The 25604-nt window shown below is 41.4% G+C and overlaps 1 protein-coding gene across 2 annotated transcripts in view; it reads left to right on the top strand.

The window, feature by feature from the left end:
* The window catches only part of fgf16 (fibroblast growth factor 16), a 33636-nt gene extending 19611 nt beyond the window's left edge, over window positions 1-14025 (top strand). Inside the window, exons 2-3 of one of the 2 annotated variants that reach the window (XM_046325093.1) lie at window positions 4617-4720; window positions 11944-14025. In XM_046325093.1, coding sequence (XP_046181049.1) covers window positions 4617-4720; window positions 11944-12186 — 347 coding nt within the window. In that variant the 3' untranslated portion in view covers window positions 12187-14025. Of the gene's footprint in view, window positions 1-4616; window positions 4721-11940 lie in introns of both variants that reach the window. The other variant, XM_046325092.1, reaches the window with a different exon arrangement.
* Window positions 14026-25604: the final 11579 nt, after the last annotated feature.

Here is a 25604-nt window from a genome sequence, read left to right as displayed (position 1 = left end):
TAACCTATAGTTATATAATATAGTTACAGTATACTAATATAACCTATAGTTATATATTATAGTTACAGTATACTAATATAACATATAGTTATATATATATATATTATAGTTACAGTATACTAATATAACCTATAGTTATATATTATAGTTACAGTATACTAATATAACCTATATATATATATTATAGTTACAGTATACTAATATAACCTATAGTTATATATTATAGTTACAGTATACTAATATAACCTATAGGTATATATTATAGTTACAGTATACTAATATAACCTATAGTTATATATATATTATAGTGACAGTATACTAATATAACCTATAGGTATATATTATAGTTACAGTATACTAATATAACCTATAGTTACAGTATATATTATAGTTACAGTATACTAATATAACCTATAGTTATATATATATTATAGTTACTAATATAACCTATATATATATATATTATAGTATATACTAATATAACCTATAGTTATATATATATTATAGTGACAGTATACTAATATAACCTATATATATATATTATAGTTACAGTATACTAATATAACCTATAGGTATATATTATAGTTACAGTATACTAATATAACCTATATATATATATATTATAGTGACAGTATACTAATATAACCTATAGGTATATATTATAGTTACAGTATACTAATATAACCTATATATATATATATTATAGTTACAGTATACTAATATAACCTATAGGTATATATTATATAGTTACAGTATACTAATATAACCTATAGTTACAGTATACTAATATAACCTATAGTTATATATATATTATAGTGACAGTATACTAATATAACCTATAGTATATATATATTATAGTGACAGTATACTAATATAACCTATAGTTATATATATTATAGTTACAGTATACTAATATAACCTATAGTTATATATTATAGTTATATACTAATATAACCTATATATATAACCTATATTATATATTACAGTATACTAATATAACCTATAGTTATATATATATTATAGTTATACTAATATAACCTATAGTTATATATATATATATTATAGTTACAGTATACTAATATAACCTATAGTTATATATATATATATTATAGTTACAGTATACTAATATAACCTATAGTTATATATATATTATAGTGACAGTATACTAATATAACCTATAGTTATATATATATATTATAGTGACAGTATACTAATATAACCTATAGTTATATATATATATATTATAGTTACAGTATACTAATATAACCTATAGTTATATATATATGACAGTATACTATATAACCTATAGTTATATATATATATATATATATTATAGTTACAGTATACTAATATAACCTATAGTTATATATATATAGTATTATAATATAACCTATAGTTATATATATATTATAGTGACAGTATACTAATATAACCTATAGTTATATATATATATTATAGTTACAGTATACTAATATAACCTATAGTTATATATATATATTATAGTTACAGTATACTAATATAACCTATAGTTATATATATATAACCTATAGTTACAGTATACTAATATAACCTATAGTTATATATTATTATAGTTACAGTATACTAATATAACCTATAGTTATATATATATATTATAGTTACAGTATATAATATAACCTATAGTTATATATTATAGTTACAGTATACTAATATAACCTATAGTTATATATATATATATTATAGTGACAGTATACTAATATAACCTATATATATATATTATAGTTACAGTATACTAATATAACCTATAGTTATATATTATATTATAGTATATATTATAGTTACAGTATACTAATATAACCTATATTATATATATATTATAGTGACAGTATACTAATATAACCTATAGTTATATATTATAGTTACAGTATACTAATATAACCTATATATATATATATTATAGTTACAGTATACTAATATAACCTATAGTTATATATATATATATATTATAGTTACAGTATACTAATATAACCTATAGTTATATATATATTATAGTGACAGTATACTAATATAACCTATAGTTATATATATATATTATAGTGACAGTATACTAATATAACCTATAGTTATATATATATATATTATAGTTACAGTATACTAATATAACCTATAGTTATATATTATAGTTACAGTATACTAATATAACCTATAGTTATATATATATATATATATATATTATAGTTACAGTATACTAATATAACCTATATATATATATATTATAGTTACAGTATACTAATATAACCTATAGTTATATATATATTATAGTGACAGTATACTAATATAACCTATAGTTATATATATATATTATAGTTACAGTATACTAATATAACCTATAGTTATATATATATTATAGTGACAGTATACTAATATAACCTATAGTTATATATATATATATTATAGTTACAGTATACTAATATAACCTATAGTTATATATATATATATTATAGTTACAGTATACTAATATAACCTATAGTTATATATATATTATAGTGACAGTATACTAATATAACCTATAGTTATATATATATATATTATAGTGACAGTATACTAATATAACCTATAGTTATATATATATATTATAGTTACAGTATACTAATATAACCTATAGTTATATATTATAGTGACAGTATACTAATATAACCTATATATATATTATAGTTACAGTATACTAATATAACCTATAGTTATATATATATATATTATAGTGACAGTATACTAATATAACCTATAGTTATATATATATTATAGTGACAGTATACTAATATAACCTATAGTTATATATATATATATTATAGTTACAGTATACTAATATAACCTATAGTTATATATATATTATAGTGACAGTATACTAATATAACCTATAGTTATATATATATATTATAGTGACAGTATACTAATATAACCTATAGTTATATATATATATATATATATATATATATATATATATATATATATATATATATTATAGTTACAGTATACTAATATAACCTATAGTTATATATATATTATAGTTACAGTATACTAATATAACCTATAGTTATATATATATTATAGTTACAGTATACTAATATAACCTATAGTTATATATATATATTATAGTGACAGTATACTAATATAACCTATAGTTATATATATATTATAGTTACAGTATACTAATATAACCTATAGTTATATATTATAGTTACAGTATACTAATATAACCTATAGTTATATATTATAGTTACAGTATACTAATATAACCTATAGTTATATATATATTATAGTGACAGTATACTAATATAACCTATAGTTATATATTATAGTTACAGTATACTAATATAACCTATAGTTATATATATATATATATTATAGTGACAGTATACTAATATAACCTATAGTTATATATATATATATATTATAGTTACAGTATACTAATATAACCTATATATATATATTATAGTTACAGTATACTAATATAACCTATAGTTATATATATATTATAGTTACAGTATACTAATATAACCTATAGTTATATATATATTATAGTTACAGTATACTAATATAACCTATAGTTATATATATATTATAGTTACAGTATACTAATATAACCTATAGTTATATATATATATTATAGTGACAGTATACTAATATAACCTATAGTTATATATATATTATAGTTACAGTATACTAATATAACCTATAGTTATATATTATAGTTACAGTATACTAATATAACCTATAGTTATATATTATAGTTACAGTATACTAATATAACCTATAGTTATATATATATTATAGTGACAGTATACTAATATAACCTATAGTTATATATTATAGTTACAGTATACTAATATAACCTATAGTTATATATATATATATATTATAGTGACAGTATACTAATATAACCTATAGTTATATATATATTATAGTTACAGTATACTAATATAACCTATAGTTATATATTATAGTTACAGTATACTAATATAACCTATAGTTATATATATATATTATAGTTACAGTATACTAATATAACCTATAGTTATATATTATAGTTACAGTATACTAATATAACCTATAGTTATATATTATAGTGACAGTATACTAATATAACCTATAGTTATATATTATAGTGACAGTATACTAATATAACCTATAGTTATATATATATATATATTATAGTTACAGTATACTAATATAACCTATAGTTATATATATTATACTGACTCCAATTAGTTTTTGGAGAAGTCATTAGCCATTAGGGGGGGGGGGGTTCACATACATTCACAACCTACACTGGGAATGTTTAAATGACACATTCAATATAGACAAGAAAATTACAATAATTAGTGTGTTATTAGTTTAAGCAGACTGGGTTTGTCTGGTGTCGTGATTTAGATGAAGATCAGATCACATTTTATGACCAATTTATGCAGAAGTCCAGGTCATTCCAAAGAGTTCACATACTTGTCTGTCCAGGCTGTAGGGCTGGTCTATATCTCTGACAGGTGTTGTCTCTGTCCTCTCCAGGTATCCTAGAGTTCATCAGTCTGGCTGTAGGGCTGGTCTATATCTCTGACAGGTGTTGTCTCTGTCCTCTCCAGGTATCCTAGAGTTCATCAGTCTGGCTGTAGGGCTGGTCAGTATTAGAGGAGTGGACGCAGGACTCTACCTGGGCATGAACGAGAGAGGAGAGCTCTATGGGTCGGTAAGTTAAACACTTCTCTACCCCCCTCTACACATTCCTCCTCTCCTCTACTCCCTCCTCTCCTCTACCCCCCTCTACACATTCCTCCTCTCTTCTACTCCCTCATCTCCTCTACTCCCTCCTCTCTACTCCCTCCTCTCCTTGACTCTCCTGTCCTCTATCCTCATCTCTACCCCTCCTTTCCTATCCTCTACTCCCTCCACTCCTTGACTCTCCTGTCCTCTACCCCCTCTACACATTCCTCCTCTCTTCTACTCCCTCCTCTCCTCTACTCCCTCCTCTCCTCTACTCCCTCCTCTCCTCTACCCCCCTCTACACATTCCTCCTCTCCTCTCTCCTCTACTCCCTCCTCTCCTGTCCTCTATCCTCATCTCTACCCCTCCTCTCCTCTCTTCTACTCCCTCATCTCCTCTACTCCCTCCTCTCTACTCCCTCCTCTCCTTGACTCTCCTGTCCTCTATCCTCATCTCTACCCCTCCTTTCCTATCCTCTACTCCCTCCACTCCTTGACTCTCCTGTCCTCTACCCCCCTCTACACATTCCTCCTCTCTTCTACTCCCTCCTCTCCTCTACTCCCTCCTCTCCTCTACTCCCTCCTCTCCTCTACCCCCTCTACTCCCTCCTCTCCTCGACTCTCCTGTCCTCTATCCTCATCTCTACCCCTCCTCTCCTATCCTCTACTCCCTCCACTCCTTGACTCTCCTGTCCTCTACCCCCCTCTACACATTCCTCCTCTCCTCTCTCCTCTCCTCCGTCATCTCCTTGACTCTCCTGTCCTCTATCCTCATCTCTACCCCCCCTCTCCTCTCCTCTACTCCCTCCTCTCCTTGACTCTCCTGTCCTCTATCCTCATCTCTACCCCCCCTCTCCTCTCCTCTCCTCTACTCCCTCCACTCCTTGACTCTCCTGTCTTCTATCCTCGTCTCTGCACCCCCATCATTCAGAGTCAGAGATAGCAGGTGCGGTAGAGAGAGAGAGTCAAAAACAGCAGGTCTGGGACAGGTAGCACGTCCAATGAACAGGTCAGGGGTCCATAGCCGCAGGCAGAACAGTTGAAACTGGAGCAGCAGCACGGCCAGGTGGACTGGGGACAGCAAGGAGTCATCATGCCAGGTAGTCCTGAGGCATGGTCCTAGGGCTCAGGTCCTCCGAGAGAGAGAAAGAAAGAGAGAAGGAGAGAATTAGAGAACGCACACTTAGATTCACACAGGACACCGAATAGGACAGGAGAAGTACTCCAGATATAACAAACTGACCCTAGCCCCCCGACACATAAACTACTGCAGCATAAATACTGGAGGCTGAGACCGAAGGGGTCAGGAGACACTGTTGCCCCATCCGATGATACCCCCGGACAGGGCCAAACAGGCAGGATATAACCCCACCCACTTTGCCGAAGCACAGCCCCCACACCACAAGAGGGATATCAACAGACCAAATTTACTATACTGAGACAAGCCACCATACGAGCCCTAGGGGGGCATAAAACCGGTCAGGAAGATCGTGTCTGTGACGCACTCCTCCTAGGGACGACATGGAAGAGCACCAGTAAGCCAGTGACTCTGAGAGGGGAACCGGCCAGGCAGAAACAGCAAGGACGGTTCTTTGCTCCAGAGCCTTTCCATTCACCTTCACACTCCTGGGCCAGACTACACTCAGTCATATGACCCTCTGAAGAGATGAGTCTTCAGTAAAGACTTAAAGGTTGAGACTGAATTTGTGTCTCTCACATGGGTAGGCAGACCATTCCATAAAAATGGAGCTCTATTGGAGAAAGCCCTGCCTCCAGCTGTTTGCTTAGAAATTCTAGGGACAATTAGGAGGCCTGCGTCTTGTGACCGTAGTGTACGTGTAGGTATGTAGGACCAAATCAGAGAGATGGGTAGGAGCAAGCCCATGTAATACTTTGTAGGTTAGCAGTAAAACCTTGAAATCAGCCCTTGCTTTGACAGGAAGCCAGTGTAGGGAGACTAGCACTGGAGTAATATGATCAATTGTTTTAGTTTTAGTCAGGATTCTAGCAGCCGTATTTAGCACTAACTGAAGTTTATTTAGTGCTTTATCCGGGTAGCCGGAAAGTAGAGCATTGCAGTAGTCTAACCTAGAAGTGACAAAACATGGATACAGGACAGAAAGTTTCTGATTTTTGCAATGTTAAGTAGATGGAAAAAAGCTGTCCTTGAAATGGTCTTGATATGTTCTTCAAAAGAGAGATCAGGGTCCAGAGTAACGCAGAGGTCCCTCACAGTTTTATTTGAGACGACTGTACAACCAATAAGATTAATTGTCAGATTCAACAGAAGATCTCTTTGTTTCTTGGGACCTAGAACAAGCATCTCTGTTTTGTCCGAGTTTAATAGTAGAAAGTTTGCAGCCATCCACTTCCTTATGTCTGAAACACATGCTTCTAGCAAGGGCAATTTTGGGGCTTCACCATGTTTCATTGAAATGTACAGCTGTGTGTCATCCGCATAGCAGTGAAAGTTAACATGTTTTCGAATGACATCCCCAAGAGGTAAAATAAATAGTGAAAACAATAGTGGTCCTAAAACGGAACCTTGAGGTACAGAAGACAAACCATTCACAGAGACAAACTGATATCTTTCTGACAGATGAGATCTAAACCAGGCCAGAACTTGTCCGTGTCGACCAATTTGGGTTTCCAATCTCTCCAAAAGAATGTGGTGATCGATGGTATCAAAAGCAGCACAAAGGTCTAGGAGCGCGAGGACAGATGCAGAGCCTCGGTCTGATACCATTAAAATGTCATTTACCACCTTCACAAGTGCAGTCTCAGTGCTATGATGGGGTCTAAAACCAGACTGAAGCATTTCGTATACATTGTCTTCAGGAAGGCAGCCTTTTCTAACATTTTTGAGAGGAATGGAAGATTCGATATAGGCCAGACAAATGCAGTAAACGCAGACAAAAAAAGTAATAGTTAATTAAGAATGTTCTAGATAACATGTAAACATCCTAACCAGCTCTGCTACGATGAGTAAAATGGTCAGAGTGAGGTGTTCTCTCATTTGTGTCTGGAAGTAGCTAGCTAGTCAACTTTAGCCAGTTAGCTTTGGTGCTTGGTTGCAAGCAAGCTGCAGAAGGACGATTAGGCTACAATTCCCCATCGTTTATCAGTACAATTTTGACAGCCATCGTTTATCAGTACAATTTTCATGTCATCGTTTATCAGTACAATTTTGACAGCCATCGTTTATCAGTACAATTTTGACAGCCATCGTTTATCAGTACAATTTTGACAGCCATCGTTTATCAGTACAATTTTGACAGCCATCGTTTATCAGTACAATTTTGACAGCCATCGTTTATCAGTACAATTTTGACAGCCATCGTTTATCAGTACAATTTTGACAGCCATCGTTTATCAGTACAATTTTGACAGCCATCTTGCTGAAACTGTTTAGGGTTTATCTAATGTTCCTTCATTTGATTTAAGCTCATCTTGCTCTGGCTAGCATTAGTTGTTTATCTTGTTGATGTGCATAACAGAGAGAGAGCCTACCTTTTCATGGTTGTTGATGTGTATAACTGAGGGAGAGAGAGACTACCTTTTCATGGTTGTTGATGTGTATAACTGAGGGAGAGAGAGACTACCTTTTCATGGTTGTTGATGTGTATAACTGAGGGAGAGAGAGACTACCTTTTCATGGTTGTTGATGTGTATAACTGAGGGAGAGAGAGACTACCTTTTCATGGTTGTTGATGTGTATAACTGAGGGAGAGAGAGCCTACCTTTTCATGGTTGTTGATGTGTATAACTGAGGGAGAGAGAGACTACCTTTTCATGGTTGTTGATGTGTATAACTGAGGGAGAGAGAGCCAACCTTTTCATGGTTGTTGATGTGTATAACTGAGGGAGAGAGAGCCTACCTTTTCATGGTTGTTCGATCAATAGGACTGTAAAGTTCCCAAATGTAAGAGGACTCCAGTGGTGTTGACATATTTACATTCAGGTGCATTTTATGGCTTTTGGCAAATGCTTTCTAATGATCTAAAGTCGTGCTGTTGATACTTCCTGTAAACACACAGTCCAGTTCAAAGTGACTGACAGGCCCTACTGCCTGTAAACACACAGTCCAGTTCAAAGTGAATGATGACAGGCCCTACTGTCTGTAAACACACAGTCCAGTTCATAGTGAATGATGACAGGCCCTACTGCCTGTAAACACACAGTCCAGTTCATAGTGAATGATGGCAGGCCCTACTGCCTGTAAACACACAGTCCAGTTCATAGTGAATGATGACAGGCCCTACTGCCTGTAAACACACAGTCCAGTTCATAGTGAATGATGACAGGCCCTACTGCCTGTAAACACACAGTCCAGTTCATAGTGAATGATGGCAGGCCCTACTGCCTGTAAACACACAGTCCAGTTCATAGTGAATGATGACAGGCCCTACTGTCTGTAAACACACAGTCCAGTTCATAGTGAATGATGACAGGCCCTACTGCCTGTAAACACACAGTCCAGTTCATAGTGACTGACAGGCCCTACTGTCTATAAACACACAGTCCAGTTCATAGTGAATGATGACAGGCCCTACTGTCTGTAAACACACAGTCCAGTTCATAGTGAATGATGGCAGGCCCTACTGCCTGTAAACACACAGTCCAGTTCATAGTGACTAACAGGCCCTACTGCCTGTAAACACACAGTCCAGTTCATAGTGAATGATGGCAGGCCCTACTGCCTGTAAACACACAGTCCAGTTCATAGTGAATGATGGCAGGCCCTACTGCCTGTAAACACACAGTCCAGTTCATAGTGAATGATGGCAGGCCCTACTGCCTGTAAACACACAGTCCAGTTCATAGTGAATGATGGCAGGCCCTACTGCCTGTAAACACACAGTCCAGTTCATAGTGAATGATAGCAGGCCTGTGTGGCAAATGGCTTGTTTGTATAAAGGCCGACTGTAGCATTCTTCTTACAAAACCACATGACCTTTGTTTTGGAGGTGTTCAGAACAGGGTTAAGGGCAGTGAAAGCTTGTTGGACACAGCTTTATTGTAGAGCATTTAACACAATATCCAGGGAGCGGCCAGCTGAGTATAAGACTGTATTATCTGCATATAAATGGATGAGAGTTTCCTACTGCCTGAGCTATGTTGTTGATGTAAATTGAGAAAGTGCGTGGGGCCTAGGATTGAGCCTTGGGGTACTCCCTTGTTGACGGGCAGTGGCTGAGACAGCAGATTTTTTGACTTTATACACTGACCTCTTTGAGAGAGGTAGTTAGCAAACCAGGCCAAAGACCCCTCAGATACACCAATACTCCTTAGCCAGCCAATAACATCACACTACCCTCCCCTGTGACCAATAACATCATACTACCCTCCCCTGTGACCAATAACAACACACTACCCTCCCCTGTGACCAATAACATCACACTACCCTCCCCTGTGACCAATAACAACACACTACCCTAGTACCCCTTCTTACCTTCTCTTCCTTAGTCCCCCTTCTTACCTTCTCTCTCCCTTAGTACCCCTTCTTACCTTCTCTCTTCCTTAGTCCCCCTTCTTACCTTCTCTCTCCCTTAGTACCCCTTCTTACCTTCTCTTCCTTAGTCCCCCTTCTTACCTTCTCTCTCCCTTAGTACCCCTTCTTACCTTCTCTCTCCCTTAGTAGCCCTTCTTACCTTCTCTCTCCCTTAGTACCCCTTCTTACTTTCTCTCTCCCTTAGTACCCCTTCTTACCTTCTCTCTCCCTTAGTACCCCTTCTTACCTTCTCTCTCCCTTAGTACCCCTTACCTTCTCTCTCTCTTAGTCCCCTTCTTACCTTCTCTCTCTCTTAGTCCCCTTCTTACCTTCTCTCTCTCTTAGTCCCCTTCTTACCTTCTCTCCCTTAGTACCCCTTCCTTACCTTCTCTCTCCTTAGTACCCCTTCCTTACCTTCTCTCTCCCTTAGTACCCCTTCTTACCTTCTCTCTCCCTTAGTACCCCTTCTTACCTTCTCTCTCCCTTAGTACCCCTTCTTACCTTCTCTCTCTTAGTACCCCTTCTTACCTTCTCTCTCCCTTAGTACCCCTTCTTACCTTCTCTCTCCCTTAGTACCCCTTCTTACCTTCTCTCCCTTAGTCCCCCTTCTTACCTTCTCTCCCTTAGTACCCCTTCTTACCTTCTCTCCCTTAGTACCCCTTCTTACCTTCTCTCCCTTAGTACCCCTTCTTACCTTCTCTCCCTTAGTACCCCTTCTTACCTTCTCTCCCTTAGTACCCCTTCTTACCTTCTCTCCCTTAGTACCCCTTCTTACCTTCTCTCCCTTAGTACCCCTTCTTACCTTCTCTCCCTTAGTACCCCTTCTTACCTTCTCTCCCTTAGTACCCCTTCTTACCTTCTCTCCCTTAGTACCCCTTCTTACCTTCTCTCCCTTAGTACCCCTTCTTACCTTCTCTCCCTTAGTACCCCTTCTTACCTTCTCTCTCCCTTAGTACCCCTTACCTTCTCTCTCCCTTAGTCCCCCTTCTTACCTTCTCTCTCCCTTAGTACCACTTACCTTCTCTCTCCCTTAGTACCCCTTCTTACCTTTCTCTCTCCCTTAGTACCCCTTCTTACCTTTCTCTCTCCCTTAGTACACCTTACCTTCTCTCTCCCTTAGTACCCCTTACCTTCTCTCTCCCTTAGTACCCCTTCTTACCTTCTCTCTCTCTTAGTACCCCTTCTTAGCTTCTCTCTCCCTTAGTACCCCTTACCTTCTCTCTCCCTTAGTACCCCTTCTTACCTTCTCTCTCCCTTAGTACCCCTTCTTACCTTCTCTCTCTCTTAGTACCCCTTACCTTCGCTCTCCCTTAGTACCCCTTACCTTCTCTCTCTCTTAGTACCCCTTACCTTCGCTCTCCCTTAGTACCCCTTACCTTCTCTCTCCCTTAGTACCCCTTCTTACCTTCTCTCTCCCTTAGTACCCCTTCTTACCTTCTCTCTCTCTTAGTACCCCTTCTTACCTTCGCTCTCCCTTAGTACCCCTTCTTACCTTCTCTCTCCCTTAGTACCCCTTCTTACCTTCTCTCTCCCTTAGTACCCCTTCTTACCTTCTTTGTTGTTGATTATTGTGTAGTAAATTTGTTGCTGTGAAGTTTGCTCCTCAAACTGTTGGCAAAATGTGAATGCAATATAAATGAACTGATCCATAAATTCTATCCTAATGAAGCTACTGTATGGACACCACACTCAACCATCTCTCCCTCTCTTCCGCAGAAGAAGTTAACAGCGGAGTGCGTGTTCAGAGAGCAGTTTGAGGAGAATTGGTACAACACATACGCCTCTACGCTCTACAAACACACCGACACCGGACGCTTCTACTACGTAGCGCTCAACAAGGACGGCTCGCCACGGGAGGGGGGGAGGACGAAGAAACACCAGAAACTAACGCACTTCCTGCCTCGGCCTGTGGAGATAGAAAAGATCCCCCAGGCTTACAGAGATCTGTTCCAATACAGGTGACCAGGGCTGAGCCTGGGAGAGGGGGATGAGGAGGAGGAAAGGGAGAAGAGAGGTGGATGTTTGGCACTAAGGACAGGACTCAGTCATCCCACTGACCTCGCTCCCTTGTCTCCAGCCCCGACCCCCAACAAAGGTGTTTATGTATTGTCTTTCCAGCCCCCCCAAAAACCCTCCCGTTCCTCCGAGAACCAACAACCAGAGAGATAAACATAGCTTGTGTTGCTGGATATTAACTTTCTAAAAGGGCTGTTTGACCTCAGAGGGGTCAGAGCAGAGCAGTGGAAACGCTCTTCTCTCCAGCCACTGAGGAGGAGGAGGGGGGAGGTCCTACTACAGGGAGGTGTCATTAGGCCCATAAGACCTCACTCTGGAGGAGAGCACAGAGTCGAGCGGAGGAGATAATCTCTTCACTAAACGGATAGGAGAGAGAGATGGAGGGAGAGAGACTGGACTGGCGTCAGGCCTGTATGACTGCCTAACCCACCCTGGGATAACCGCAGGTTAAAACCACCTGAACCACTAACCACCTGAAGAAGACAAAAGACTTCTCCTGATGAGAACCACTTTTATACATAAGATACTTAACCAGCATTCACTGCAAATATAAAAAGGGTTTGGGGTTAGTCCTCAGCAGTTTGAGTAGGGGGTCTGAGGACTAGTAATGAACAAGTAATGGAAAGTTGATCAGACTAGCTAAGATGACCAGTGGACACTACTCTAGCCAAGCCATTCACCACAGCAACCAGAGAACTCCAGGGAGCGAGCGAGGGATTGACCAATGGAAGTTGAGAGAATGTCAGAATGTTCTAAAGCAACGTGTAGAGAGAACCCATCTTCTGACTAGTCATTGTGATGTCAGTGTTCTAAATCAAGGTGGAGAGAACTCATCTTCTGACTAGTCATTGTGATGTCAGTGTTCTAAATCAACGTGTAGAGAACTCATCTTCTGACTAGTCATTGTGATGTCAGAGTTCTCAATCAACGTGTAGAGAACTCATCTTCTGACTAGTCATTGTGATGTCAGAGTGTTCTAAATCAACGTGTAGAGAACTCATCTTCTGACTAGTCATTGTGATGTCAGAGTGTTCTAAATCAACGTGTAGAGAACTCATCTTCTGACTAGTCATTGTGATGTCAGAGTGTTCTAAATCAACGTGTAGAGAACTCATCTTCTGACTAGTCATTGTGATGTCAGAGCTGAGCTGGGACAGCGAGAGAGAGAGTACACTACTACCTAGTATGTATATGTGATGGAGACAGATTGGCCATGAGGCAGTATCCAGGTGAAACAGGGTTGGCAGAACTTGGCACATAAGTGATATGATCAATGTAAAGAGATGTGATAAGCTGAGATACATGTAAAACGTATTGACTATGTGATAAATGTAAAACATTAATACAGAAGGACAGTCAAGGACATGGATGGTGCAGCTAGATTGCAGTTCAAAGAAAATACCTATGACAATGAATGAGAAATCGTGAAAAGAATAGGCTTGTAATTGAGACAAACTAAAAGAGAAAACATCTGACAATGTAAGACATAGGAATATGAAAGAGCACTTACTATTTCCCTCTACATGGTCAAATTGACTGCCCCCCTCTGTAGAACAGAGGGAGCAGGCCAACCAAACAGCCTTCTCCTCTCTGATACAGACTATCCTCACACTCATAATAATAGCAGATGTTGTGGCATCAAGAAAGACTAGAAGATGCTGTATGTAGACTACAGTGAGGTTACACTACAGTGAGATTATACACTACTAGACTACAGTGAGGTTACACTACCAGACTAGTGAGGTTACACTACAGTGAGGTTACACTACCAGACTAGGGAGGTTACATTACAGTGAGGTTACACTACCAGACTAGTGAAGTTACACTACAGTGAGGTTACACTACCAGACTAGTGAGGTTACACTACAGTGAGGTTACACTACCAGACTAGTGAGGTTACACTACAGTGAGGTTACACTACCAGACTAGTGAGGTTACACTACAGTGAGGTTACACTACCAGACTACAGTGAGGTTACACTACCAGACTAGTGAGGTTACACTACTAGACTACAGTGAGGTTACACTACCAGACTAGTGAGGTTACACTACAGTGAGGTTGCACTACCAGACTAGGGAGGTTACACTACAGTGAGGTTACACTACCAGACTACAGTGAGGTTACACTATACGACTACAGTGAGGTTACACTATACGACTACAGTGAGGATACACTACCAGACTACAGTGAGGATACACTACCAGACTACAGTGAGGTTACACTACACGACTACAGTGAGGTTACACTATACGACTACAGTGAGGATACACTACCAGACTACAGTGAGGATACACTACCAGACTAGTGAGGTTACACTACAGTGAGGATACACTACCAGACTAGTGAGGTTACACTACTAGACTACAGTGAGGATACACTGCTAGACTACAGTGAGGTTACACTACTAGACTACAGTGAGGTTACACTACCAGACTACAGTGAGGATACACTACCAGACTAGTGAGGTTACACTACTAGACTACAGTGAGGATACACTACCAGACTAGTGAGGATACACTACTAGACTAGTGAGGTTACACTACAGTGAGGATACACTACTAGACTAGTGAGGTTACACTACAGTGAGGTTACACTACCAGACTACAGTGAGGTTACACTACTAGACTACAGTGAGGATACACTACCAGACTACAGTGAGGATACACTACCAGACTAGTGAGGTTACACTACAGTGAGGATACACTACTAGACTACAGTGAGGTTACACTACTAGACTACAGTGAGGTTACACTATCAGACTACAGTGAGGTTACACTACTAGACTACAGTGAGGTTACACTACTAGACTACAGTGAGGTTACACTACTAGACTACAGTGAGGTTACACTACAGTGAGGTTACACTACTAGACTACAGTGAGGTTACACTACCAGACTACAGTGAGGATACACTACCAGACTACAGTGAGGATACACTACCAGACTACAGTGAGGATACACTACCAGACTAGTGAGGTTACACTACAGTGAGGATACACTACCAGACTACAGTGAGGATACACTACTAGACTACAGTGAGGTTACACTACCAGACTAGTGAGGTTACACTACAGTGAGGTTACACTACCAGACTAGTGAAGTTACACTACAGTGAGGTTACACTACCAGACTACAGTGAGGTTACACTACTAGACTACAGTGAGGATACACTACCAGACTAGTGAAGTTACACTACAGTGAGGTTACACTACCAGACTAGTGAGGTTACACTACAGTGAGGTTACACTACCAGACTAGTGAGGTTACACTACAGTGAGGTTACACTACCAGACTAGTGAGGTTACACTACAGTGAGGTTACACTACCGGACTAGGGAGGTTACACTACAGTGAGGTTGCACTACCAGACTAGTGAGGTTACACTACCAGACTAGTGAGGTTACACTACAGTGAGGTTGCACTACCAGACTAGTGAAGTTACACTACAGTGAGGTTACACTACCAGACTAGGGAGGTTACACTACAGTGAGGTTACACTACCAGACTAGTGAGGTTACACTACAGTGAGGTTACACTACCAGACTACAGTGAGGTTACACTACCAGCCTACAGTGAGGTTACACTACCAGCCTACAGTGAGGTTACACTACCAGACTACAGTGAGATTACACTACAGTGAGATTACACTACTAGACTACAGTGAGGTTACACTACCAGACTACAGTGAGGTTACACCACCAGACTAGAGTGAGGTTACACTACCAGACTAGGGAGGTTACACTACAGTGAGGTTACACTACTAGACTACAGTGAGGTTACACTACCAGACTACAGTGAGGTTACACTACTAGACTACAGTGAGGTTACACTACTATACTACAGTGAGGTTACACTACTAGACTACAGTGAGGTTACACCACCAGACTACAGTGAGATTACACTACTAGACTACAGTGAGATTACACTACTAGACTACAGTGAGATTACACTACTAGACTACAGTGAGGTTACACTACCAGACTACAGTGAGGTTACACTACTAGACTACAGTGAGGTTACACCACCAGACTACAGTGAGGTTACACTACCAGACTACAGTGAGGTTATACTACCAGACTACAGTGAGGTTACACTACCAGACTACAGTGAGGTTACACTACTAGACTACAGTGAGGTTACACTACCAGACTACAGTGAGGTTACACTACCAGAATACAGTGAGGTTACACTACTAGACTACAGGGAGGTTACACTACTAGACTACAGTGAGGTTACACCACCAGACTACAGTGAGGTTACACTACTAGACTACAGTGAGGTTACACCACTAGACTACAGTGAGGTTACACCACCAGACTACAGTGAGGTTACACTACTAGACTACAGTGAGGTTACACTACTAGACTACAGTGAGGTTACACTACCAGACTACAGTGAGGTTACACTACCAGACTACAGTGAGGTTGCACTAGAGTGAGGTTACACTAGAGTAAGGTTACTGTAGAAGAGTTGTAGAGCAGAGGGAGAGCTGTAGAGCAGAGGGAGAGCTGTAGAGCAGAGGGAGAGGGAGAGCTGTAGAACAGAGGGAGAGCTGTAGAGCAGAGGGAGAGCTGTAGAGCAGAGGGAGAGCTGTAGAGCAGAGGGAGAGCTGTAGAGCAGAGGGAGAGCTGTAGAGCAGAGGGAGAGCTGTAGAGCAGAGGGAGAGCTGTAGAACAGAGGGAGAGCTGTAGAACAGAGGGAGAGCTGTAGAGCAGAGGGAGAACAGAGGGAGAGATGTAGAACAGAGGGACAGGGAGAGCTGTAGAACAGAGGGAGAGGGAGAGCTGTAGAACAGAGGGAGAGCTGTAGAGCAGAGGGAGAGCTGTAGAGCAGAGGGAGAGGGAGAGCTGTAGAACAGAGGGAGAGCTGTAGAACAGAGGGAGAGCTGTAGAGCAGAGGGAGAGCTGTAGAGCAGAGGGAGAGCTGTAGAGCAGAGGGAGAGCTGTAGAACAGAGGGAGAGCTGTAGAACAGAGGGAGAGCTGTAGAGCAGAGGGAGAGCATTAGAGCAGAGGGAGAGCTGTAGAACAGAGGGAGAGCTTTGGAACGGACAGACCAGAGAGAGAAAGGGACTTGTAATGTTCAGCCTGCACAGAGGGAGAGCTTTGGAACGGACAGACCAGAGAGAGAAAGGGACTTGTAATGTTCAGCCTGTACAGAGGAACATTATTAAAATACAACCAGCTGAGATGTACATATGAATGATCATATTTATGAGATGTACTATATATTTATTTTATTACATATAAAGTATAAATATAAATCTATATTCTATTTATTTATTGCAAAGACTCTATTTTGTAATGAACTTGAAGTTATCACAACTGTAGATTCTACTGAAAAACGCTATTAAATGAATATTAAATGAATTTGGCAATTAAATTGTCCCGCTGTGTTCACTGTGACAGCTTGGATAAAGATGTTCTGTATTTCCAATCCATGAGAGTCTACCGATGAGTTCTTAAATAACTTCCTCCATTTACCTTGTAATGCATATCTTTTAAATATGTTTTACATCACACCAAGAGAGACACAGCACAGCACTACATAGAGAGAGACCGAAGACAACAACATACCAAAGCAGCAACACATGACAACAACATGGTAGCAACACAACATGACAACAACATGGTAGAAACACAACATGACAACAACATGGTAGCAACACAACATGACAACAACATGGTAGCAACACAACATGACAACAACATGGTAGCAACACAATAAGACAACAACATGGTAGCAACACAACATGACAACAACATGGTAGCAACACAACATGACAACAACATGGTAGCAACACAATAAGACAACAACATGGTAGCAACACAATAAGACAACAACATGGTAGCAACACAACATGACAACAACATGGTAGCAACACAATAAGACAATAACATGGTAGCAACACAACATGACAACAACATGGTAGCAACACAATAAGACAACAACATGGTAGCAACACAACATGACAACAACATGGTAGCAACACAACATGGTAGCAACACAACATGGTTGAAACACAACATGACAACAACATGGTAGCAACACAACATGGCAGCAGCACTAAACATGGTACAAACATTATAGGGCCCAGACAACAGCACAAAGAGCAAGAAGGTTAGAAACAACAATACATACATTGACATAAATTGAGAAGAGCGTGGGGCCTAGGATCGAGCCTTGGGGTACTCCCTTGGTGACAGGTAGTGGCTGAGACAGCAGATTTTCTGACTTCATACACTGCACTCTCTGAAAGAGGTAGTTAGCAAACCAGGCCAAAGACCCCTCAGAGACACCAATACTCCTTAGCCGGCCCACAAGAATGGAATGGTCTAGCGTACCAAAAGTTTTTGCTAAGCCAATAAAAATAGCAGCACAATATTGCTTAGAATCAAGGGCAATGGTGACATCATTGAGGACCTTTAAGGTTGCAGTGACACATCCATAACCTGAGTGGAAACCAGATTGCATACCCGAGAGAATACTATAGACATCAAGAAAGCCAGTCAGTTATTTTTGAAAGTTTTTCCAACACTTTTGATAAACAGGGCAAAATAGAAATAGGCCTATAACAGTTAGGATCAGCTTGATCTCCCCCTTTAAATAAAGGATGCACTGTGGCTGCCTTCCAAGCAATGGGAACCTTCCCAGAGAGGAGAGACCGGTTAAAAAGGTCAGAGAGAGGCTTGGCGATGATAGGGGCAGCAACCTTAAAGAAGAAAGGGTCTAAACCCAGATGTTTTTTGGGGGTCCTTCAGCACCTCAGCGACTGCCTGCAGGGAGAAACTTTGTAGCTGGGCAGGTGGGAAAAGAGGGAGGAGCCTAGGGGCTAGTCGCATTAGAAGAGGTGGGAGATGAGGAAATGTTGGTCGGGCAAGGAGGCATGGCTGAGTCAAATAGGAATCCTGACTTAATGAAGTGGTGATTAAAGAGCTCAGCCATGTGCTTCTTGTCAGTAACAAGCATGTCCCAGTTTAGGTCACCTAGCAGGACAAATTCAGACTTAGTGTAAGGTGCCAGGAGGGAACTTAGAGCAGGTCGGGTACAGGCCGGTGAAGATGGAGGACGATAGCACCCAGCAACAGTTAAAGAGCTATTTGAATGTTTAATAAAATGAATTGCTTACCTTTGATGATCTTCGGATGTTTGCACTCATGAGACTCCCAGTTACACAATAAATGTCCGTTTTGCTTCATAAAGATAATTTTTATATCCAAAAATCTCCATTTGGTTGGCGCGTTTTGGGCAGACGAACATTCCAAATATTATCCGTAAAGTTCGTAGAAACAAACGTTTTTTATAATCAATCCTCAGGTTGTTTTTACAATAAATAATTGATAACATTTCAACCGTACGGTCGCTTTTTCAATAGTAGAGAGAGAGAGAGAAAAGGTCTGCTCCAAGCTGTTGGCGCAAAACTCTGGGGATGCAATGTGATCATTTTCGCTAATTTTTCAGAATAAAAGCCTGAAATTATGTCTAAAGACTGTTCACACCATGTGGAAGCCATAGGGAAAGGAATCTGGTTGATATCCCTTTACATGGAGGGAAGGCAGGCGATGGAACAGAGAGGGTTTCAAAATAACAGCAAAGTAATACAGTCAGGGCACGGCAGAGGACAGGGAGAGCTCTGCAGTGTTGATTTATGACATCTTAACAAAAGCAAATAGCTAAATACACAAGAAAAAAATATATATACACTTCTCAAAAAAATAAAGGGAACACTAAAATAACACATCCTAGATCTGAATGAATTAAATATTCTTATTTAAAAAAAAATTCTTTACATAGTTGAATGTGCTGACAACAAAATCACACAAAAATTATCAATGGAAATCAAAATTTATCAACCCATGGAGGCATGGAGGTCTGTATTTGGAGTCACACTCAAAATTAAAGTGGAAAACCACACTACAGGCTGATCCAACTTTGATGTAATGTCCTTAAAACAAGTCCAAATGAGGCTCAGTAGTGTGTGGCCTCCACGTGCCTGTATGACCTCCCTACAACACCTGGGCATGCTCCTGATGAGGTGGCGGATGGTCTCCTGAGGGATCTCCTCCCAGACCTGGACTAAAGCATCCTGGACAGTCTGTGGTGCAACGTGGTGTTGGTGGATGGAGCGAGAGGATCTCATCTCGGTACCTAATGGCAGTCAGGCTACCTCTGGCGAGCACATGGAGGGCTGTGCGGCCCCCCAAAGAAATGCCACCCCACACCATGACTGACCCACCGCCAAACCGGTCATGCTGGAGGATGTTGCAGGGAGCAGAACGTTCTCCACGGCGTCTCCAGACTCTGTCACGTCTGTCACATGTGCTCAGTGTGAATCTGCTTTCATCTGTGAAGAGCACAGGGCGCCAGTGGCAAATTTGCCAATCTTGGTGTTCTCTGGCCAATGCCAAACGTCCTGCACGGTGTTGGGCTGTAAGCACAACCCCCACCTGTGGACGTCGGGCCCTCATACCACCCTCATGGAGTCTGTTTCTGACCGTTTGAGCAGACACATGCACATTTGTAGCCTGCTGCAGGTCATTTTGCAGGGCTCTGGCAGTGCTCCTCCTGCTCCTTCTTGCACAAAGGCAAAGGTAGCGGTCCTGCTGCTGGGTTGTTGCCCTCCTACGCCCTCCTCCACGTCTCCTGATGTACTGGCCTGTCTCCTGGAGCGCCTCCATGCTCTGGACACTACGCTGACAGACAAAGCAAACCTTCTTGCCACAGCTCGCATTGATGTCCCATCCTGGATGAACTGCACTACCTGAGCCACTTGTGTGGGTTGTAGACTCCGTCTCATGCTACCATTAGAGTGAAAGCACCGCCAGCATTCAAAAGTGACCAAAACATCAGCCAGGAAGCATAGGAACTGAGAAGTGGTCTGTGGTTATCACCTGCAGAACCACTCCTTTATTGGGGGATGTCTTGCTAATTGCTTGAGGTTATTATTTATAGGGGTGCCAGGTAGGTTGTGCCTACCAGAGAAAACATTAGTTTCTCCTTTTAGTTTGGGTGGGAATGAGTCCCATCTGGTCCATCAAGTCTACACCAATACAAAGGACGTATGTAAAAGTCAGGATGGAAATAAACTTTTCATAAACCCTTAAAACATTGAAAAGAACTTCAAAAACAATTATATTCTGTTGCGTGGGTTGTATTAGCAACAACAATGATTACACACATATATAATAATATCACAATGAGTTCTGGTTCCTCCAGAAATGTCCTGTACCTCGGGCCTAAAAAGAGTCCTGCCCGGTAAAGGAGTTCAGTGAACTCAAGTGACTTTTGTCACGCGATGTTTGTCCGTTCGTTCCGTGTAGCGTAAACCCAGTATTAAACATACAATCAATATAACAATTACTTTACCACAGAACCTTAAAGCGGATCAACTCTTAATTAAGTCCTCAACTACCACTAACTACACAAATCACAGTATACATCACATCCAAACAAATGAAATACCATATACAAAAAGGTGGTAGTCAGTCGGTCAGTCAGACAATCCAATCCGCCAATAGATCTCCAGCGGAGAAAGGCCACGAAGAACGGAGAGGTGTAGTCCAGGGACGCAAAGAGTGGATCCGATCCTGGGTAAACTCTCTTAGGCTACAAAACACACGTTTAACGGCAACAAAACAAACGGAATAGAGAAGCTTCGGAACTGAGGGTTGAACACATCCTCAGTCACGTCTCCATCACAAAACCCCACTTTTGCGCAGCTGATACTGGCCATTTAATTGGGAATTAAAGGGAAAGCGCCCTATTGGAAGGAGCTGCACTGAGACGGTTCAGAAAAATTCAGGGCCGTCACAATATAGTGTGTATATATAGTCTAGTGAGTGTGTATATATAGTCTAGTGAGTGTATATATAGTCTAGTGAGTGTGTATATAGTGTGTATATAGTCTAGTGAGTGTGTATATAGTCTAGTGAGTGTATATATAGTCTAGTGAGTGTGTATATATAGTCTAGTGAGTGTGTATATAGTGTGTATATAGTCTAGTGAGTGTGTATATAGTGTGTATATATAGTCTAGTGAGTGTATATATAGTCTAGTGAGTGTGTATATAGTCTAGTGAGTGTGTATATAGTCTAGTGAGTGTGTATATAGTCTAGTAAGTGTGTATATAGTCTAGTGAGTGTGTATATAGTCTAGTGAGTGTGTATATAGTCTAGTGAGTGTATATATAGTCTAGTGAGTGTATATATAGTCTAGTGAGTGTGTATATCAAGTGTATATATAGTCTAGTGAGTGTGTATATAGTCTAGTGAGTGTATATATAGTCTAGTGAGTGTACACAGTGCCTTGCGAAAGTATTCGGCCCCCTTGAACTTTGCGACCTTTTGCCACATTTCAGGCTTCAAACATAAAGACATAAAACTATATTTTTTTGTGAAGAATCAACAACAAGTGGGACACAATCATTAAGTGGAACGACATTTATTGGATATTTCAAACTTTTTTAACAAATCAAAAATTGAAAAATTGGGCGTGCAAAATGATTCAGCCCCTTTACTTTCAGTGCAGCAAACTCTCTCCAGAAGTTCAGTGAGGATCTTTGAATGATCCAATGTTGACCTAAATGACTAATGATGATAAATTACAATCCACCTGTGTGTAATCGAGTCTCCGTATAAATGCACCTGCACTGTGATAGTCTCAGAGGTCCGTTAAAAGCGCAGAGAGCATCATGAAGAACAAGGAACACACCAGGCAGGTCCGAGATACTGTTGTGAAGAAGTTTAAAGCCGGATTTGGATACAAAAAGATTTCCCAAGCTTTAAACATCCCAAGGAGCACTGTGCAAGCGATAATATTGAAATGGAAGGAGTATCAGAACACTGCGTTTGCTGGACGGTAGCAGAGTGAACAGTCTATGGCTTGGGTGGCTGGAGTCTCTGATATAGAGGTCCAGGATGGCAGGGATGTACTGGGCTGTCCGCACCACCCTCTGTAGCGCTTTGAGGTCAAGGGCGGTGCAGTTACCGTACCAAGCGGTGATGCAGCCAGTCAAGATGCTCTTGTTGGTGCAGCTGTCGAACTTTGAGGATCGGAGGTGCCCATGACAAATCTTTTCAGCCCCCCGAGGGGCTCGAGGCGCTACCGTGCCCTCTTCGTAACTGTGGTGGTGTGTGTGGACCATGTTAAGTCCTTAGTGATGTGAAGGACCTTCGACCTCTCGTCCCGCTCCACTCCAGCCCTGGTGATGTGGATGGGGGCGTGCTCTCCACTCTTTCGACCAATACTATTTCTCTAAACAGGAGAGGTCGACCACTGCCGGACAGCTTTAATAATATTGAGGTAACTGGCCCATTTCAGACACATTCATCTGGGATTGATAAAGCTTGCCTTGATTAATGAACCAATAGGCTGCAGGGAGCGGTCATCTGGGTATAGTAGCGGAGCGGTCATCTGGGTATATTAGCGGAGCGGTCATCTGGGTATAGCAGTGGAGCGGTCATCTGGGTATAGCAGTGGAGCGGTCACCTGGGTATAGCAGTGGAGCGGTCACCTGGGTATAGTAGTGGAGCGGTCACCTGGGTATAGTAGTGGAGCGGTCACCTGGGTATAGTAGTGGAGCGGTCACCTGGGTATAGCAGTGGAGCGGTCACCTGGGTATAGCAGTGGAGCGGTCACCTGGGTATAGCAGTGGAGCGGTCACCTGGGTATAGCAGTGGAGCGGTCACCTGGGTATAGCAGTGGAGCGGTCATCTGGGTATAGCAGTGGAGCGGTCATCTGGGTATAGCAGTGGAGCGGTCACCTGGGTATAGTAGTGGAGCGGTCACCTGGGTATAGTAGTGGAGCGGTCACCTGGGTATAGTAGTGGAGCGGTCACCTGGGTATAGTAGTGGAGCGGTCACCTGGGTATAGTAGTGGAGCGGGCATCTGGGTATAGTAGTGGAGCGGTCATCTGGGTAGCGGAGCGGTCATCTGGGTAGCGGAGCGGTCATCTGGGTATAGTAGTGGAGCGGTCATCTGGGTAGCGGAGCGGTCATCTGGGTATAGTAGCGGAGCGGTCATCTGGGTATAGTAGCGGAGCGGTCATCTGGGTATAGTAGCGGAGCGGTCATCTGGGTATAGTAGCGGAGCGGTCACCTGGGTATAGTAGCGGAGCGGTCACCTGGGTATAGTAGTGGAGCGGTCACCTGGGTATAGTAGTGGAGCGGTCATCTGGGTATAGTAGTGGAGCGGTCATCTGGGTATAGTAGTGGAGCGGTCATCTGGGTATAGTAGTGGAGCGGTCATCTGGGTATAGTAGTGGAGCGGTCATCTGGGTATAGTAGTGGAGCGGTCATCTGGGTAGCGGAGCGGTCATCTGGGTATAGTAGTGGAGCGGTCATCTGGGTAGTGGAGCGGTCATCTGGGTATAGTAGTGGAGCGGTCATCTGGGTATAGTAGTGGAGCGGTCATCTGGGTATAGTAGTGGAGCGGTCATCTGGGTATAGTAGGGGAGCGGTCATCTGGGTAGCGGAGCGGTCACCTGGGTATAGTAGTGGAGCGGTCACCTGGGTATAGTAGTGGAGCGGTCACCTGGGTATAGTAGTGGAGCGGTCATCTGGGAATAGTAGTGGAGCGGTCATCTGGGTATAGTAGTGGAGCGGTCACCTGGGTATAGTAGTGGAGCGGTCACCTGGGTATAGTAGTGGAGCGGTCACCTGGGTATAGTAGTGGAGCGGTCACCTGGGTATAGTAGTGGAGCAGTCATCTGGGTATAGTAGAGGAGCGGTCACCTGGGTATAGTAGCGGAGCGGTCACCTGGGTATAGTAGTGGAGCGGTCACCTGGGTATAGTAGTGGAGCGGTCACCTGGGTATAGCAGTGGAGCGGTCACCTGGGTATAGCAGTGGAGCGGTCACCTGGGTATAGCAGTGGAGCGGTCACCTGGGTATAGCAGTGGAGCGGTCACCTGGGTATAGCAGTGGAGCGGTCATCTGGGTATAGCAGTGGAGCGGTCATCTGGGTATAGCAGTGGAGCGGTCACCTGGGTATAGTAGTGGAGCGGTCACCTGGGTATAGTAGTGGAGCGGTCACCTGGGTATAGTAGTGGAGCGGTCACCTGGGTATAGTAGTGGAGCGGTCACCTGGGTATAGTAGTGGAGCGGGCATCTGGGTATAGTAGTGGAGCGGTCATCTGGGTAGCGGAGCGGTCATCTGGGTAGCGGAGCGGTCATCTGGGTATAGTAGTGGAGCGGTCATCTGGGTAGCGGAGCGGTCATCTGGGTATAGTAGCGGAGCGGTCATCTGGGTATAGTAGCGGAGCGGTCATCTGGGTATAGTAGCGGAGCGGTCATCTGGGTATAGTAGCGGAGCGGTCACCTGGGTATAGTAGCGGAGCGGTCACCTGGGTATAGTAGTGGAGCGGTCACC

This window comes from Oncorhynchus gorbuscha, linkage group LG23 (assembly GCF_021184085.1).
Source record: "Oncorhynchus gorbuscha isolate QuinsamMale2020 ecotype Even-year linkage group LG23, OgorEven_v1.0, whole genome shotgun sequence".
Lineage (NCBI taxonomy): Eukaryota > Metazoa > Chordata > Actinopteri > Salmoniformes > Salmonidae > Oncorhynchus > Oncorhynchus gorbuscha.
This window is presented reverse-complemented; position numbering and strand designations above follow the sequence as displayed.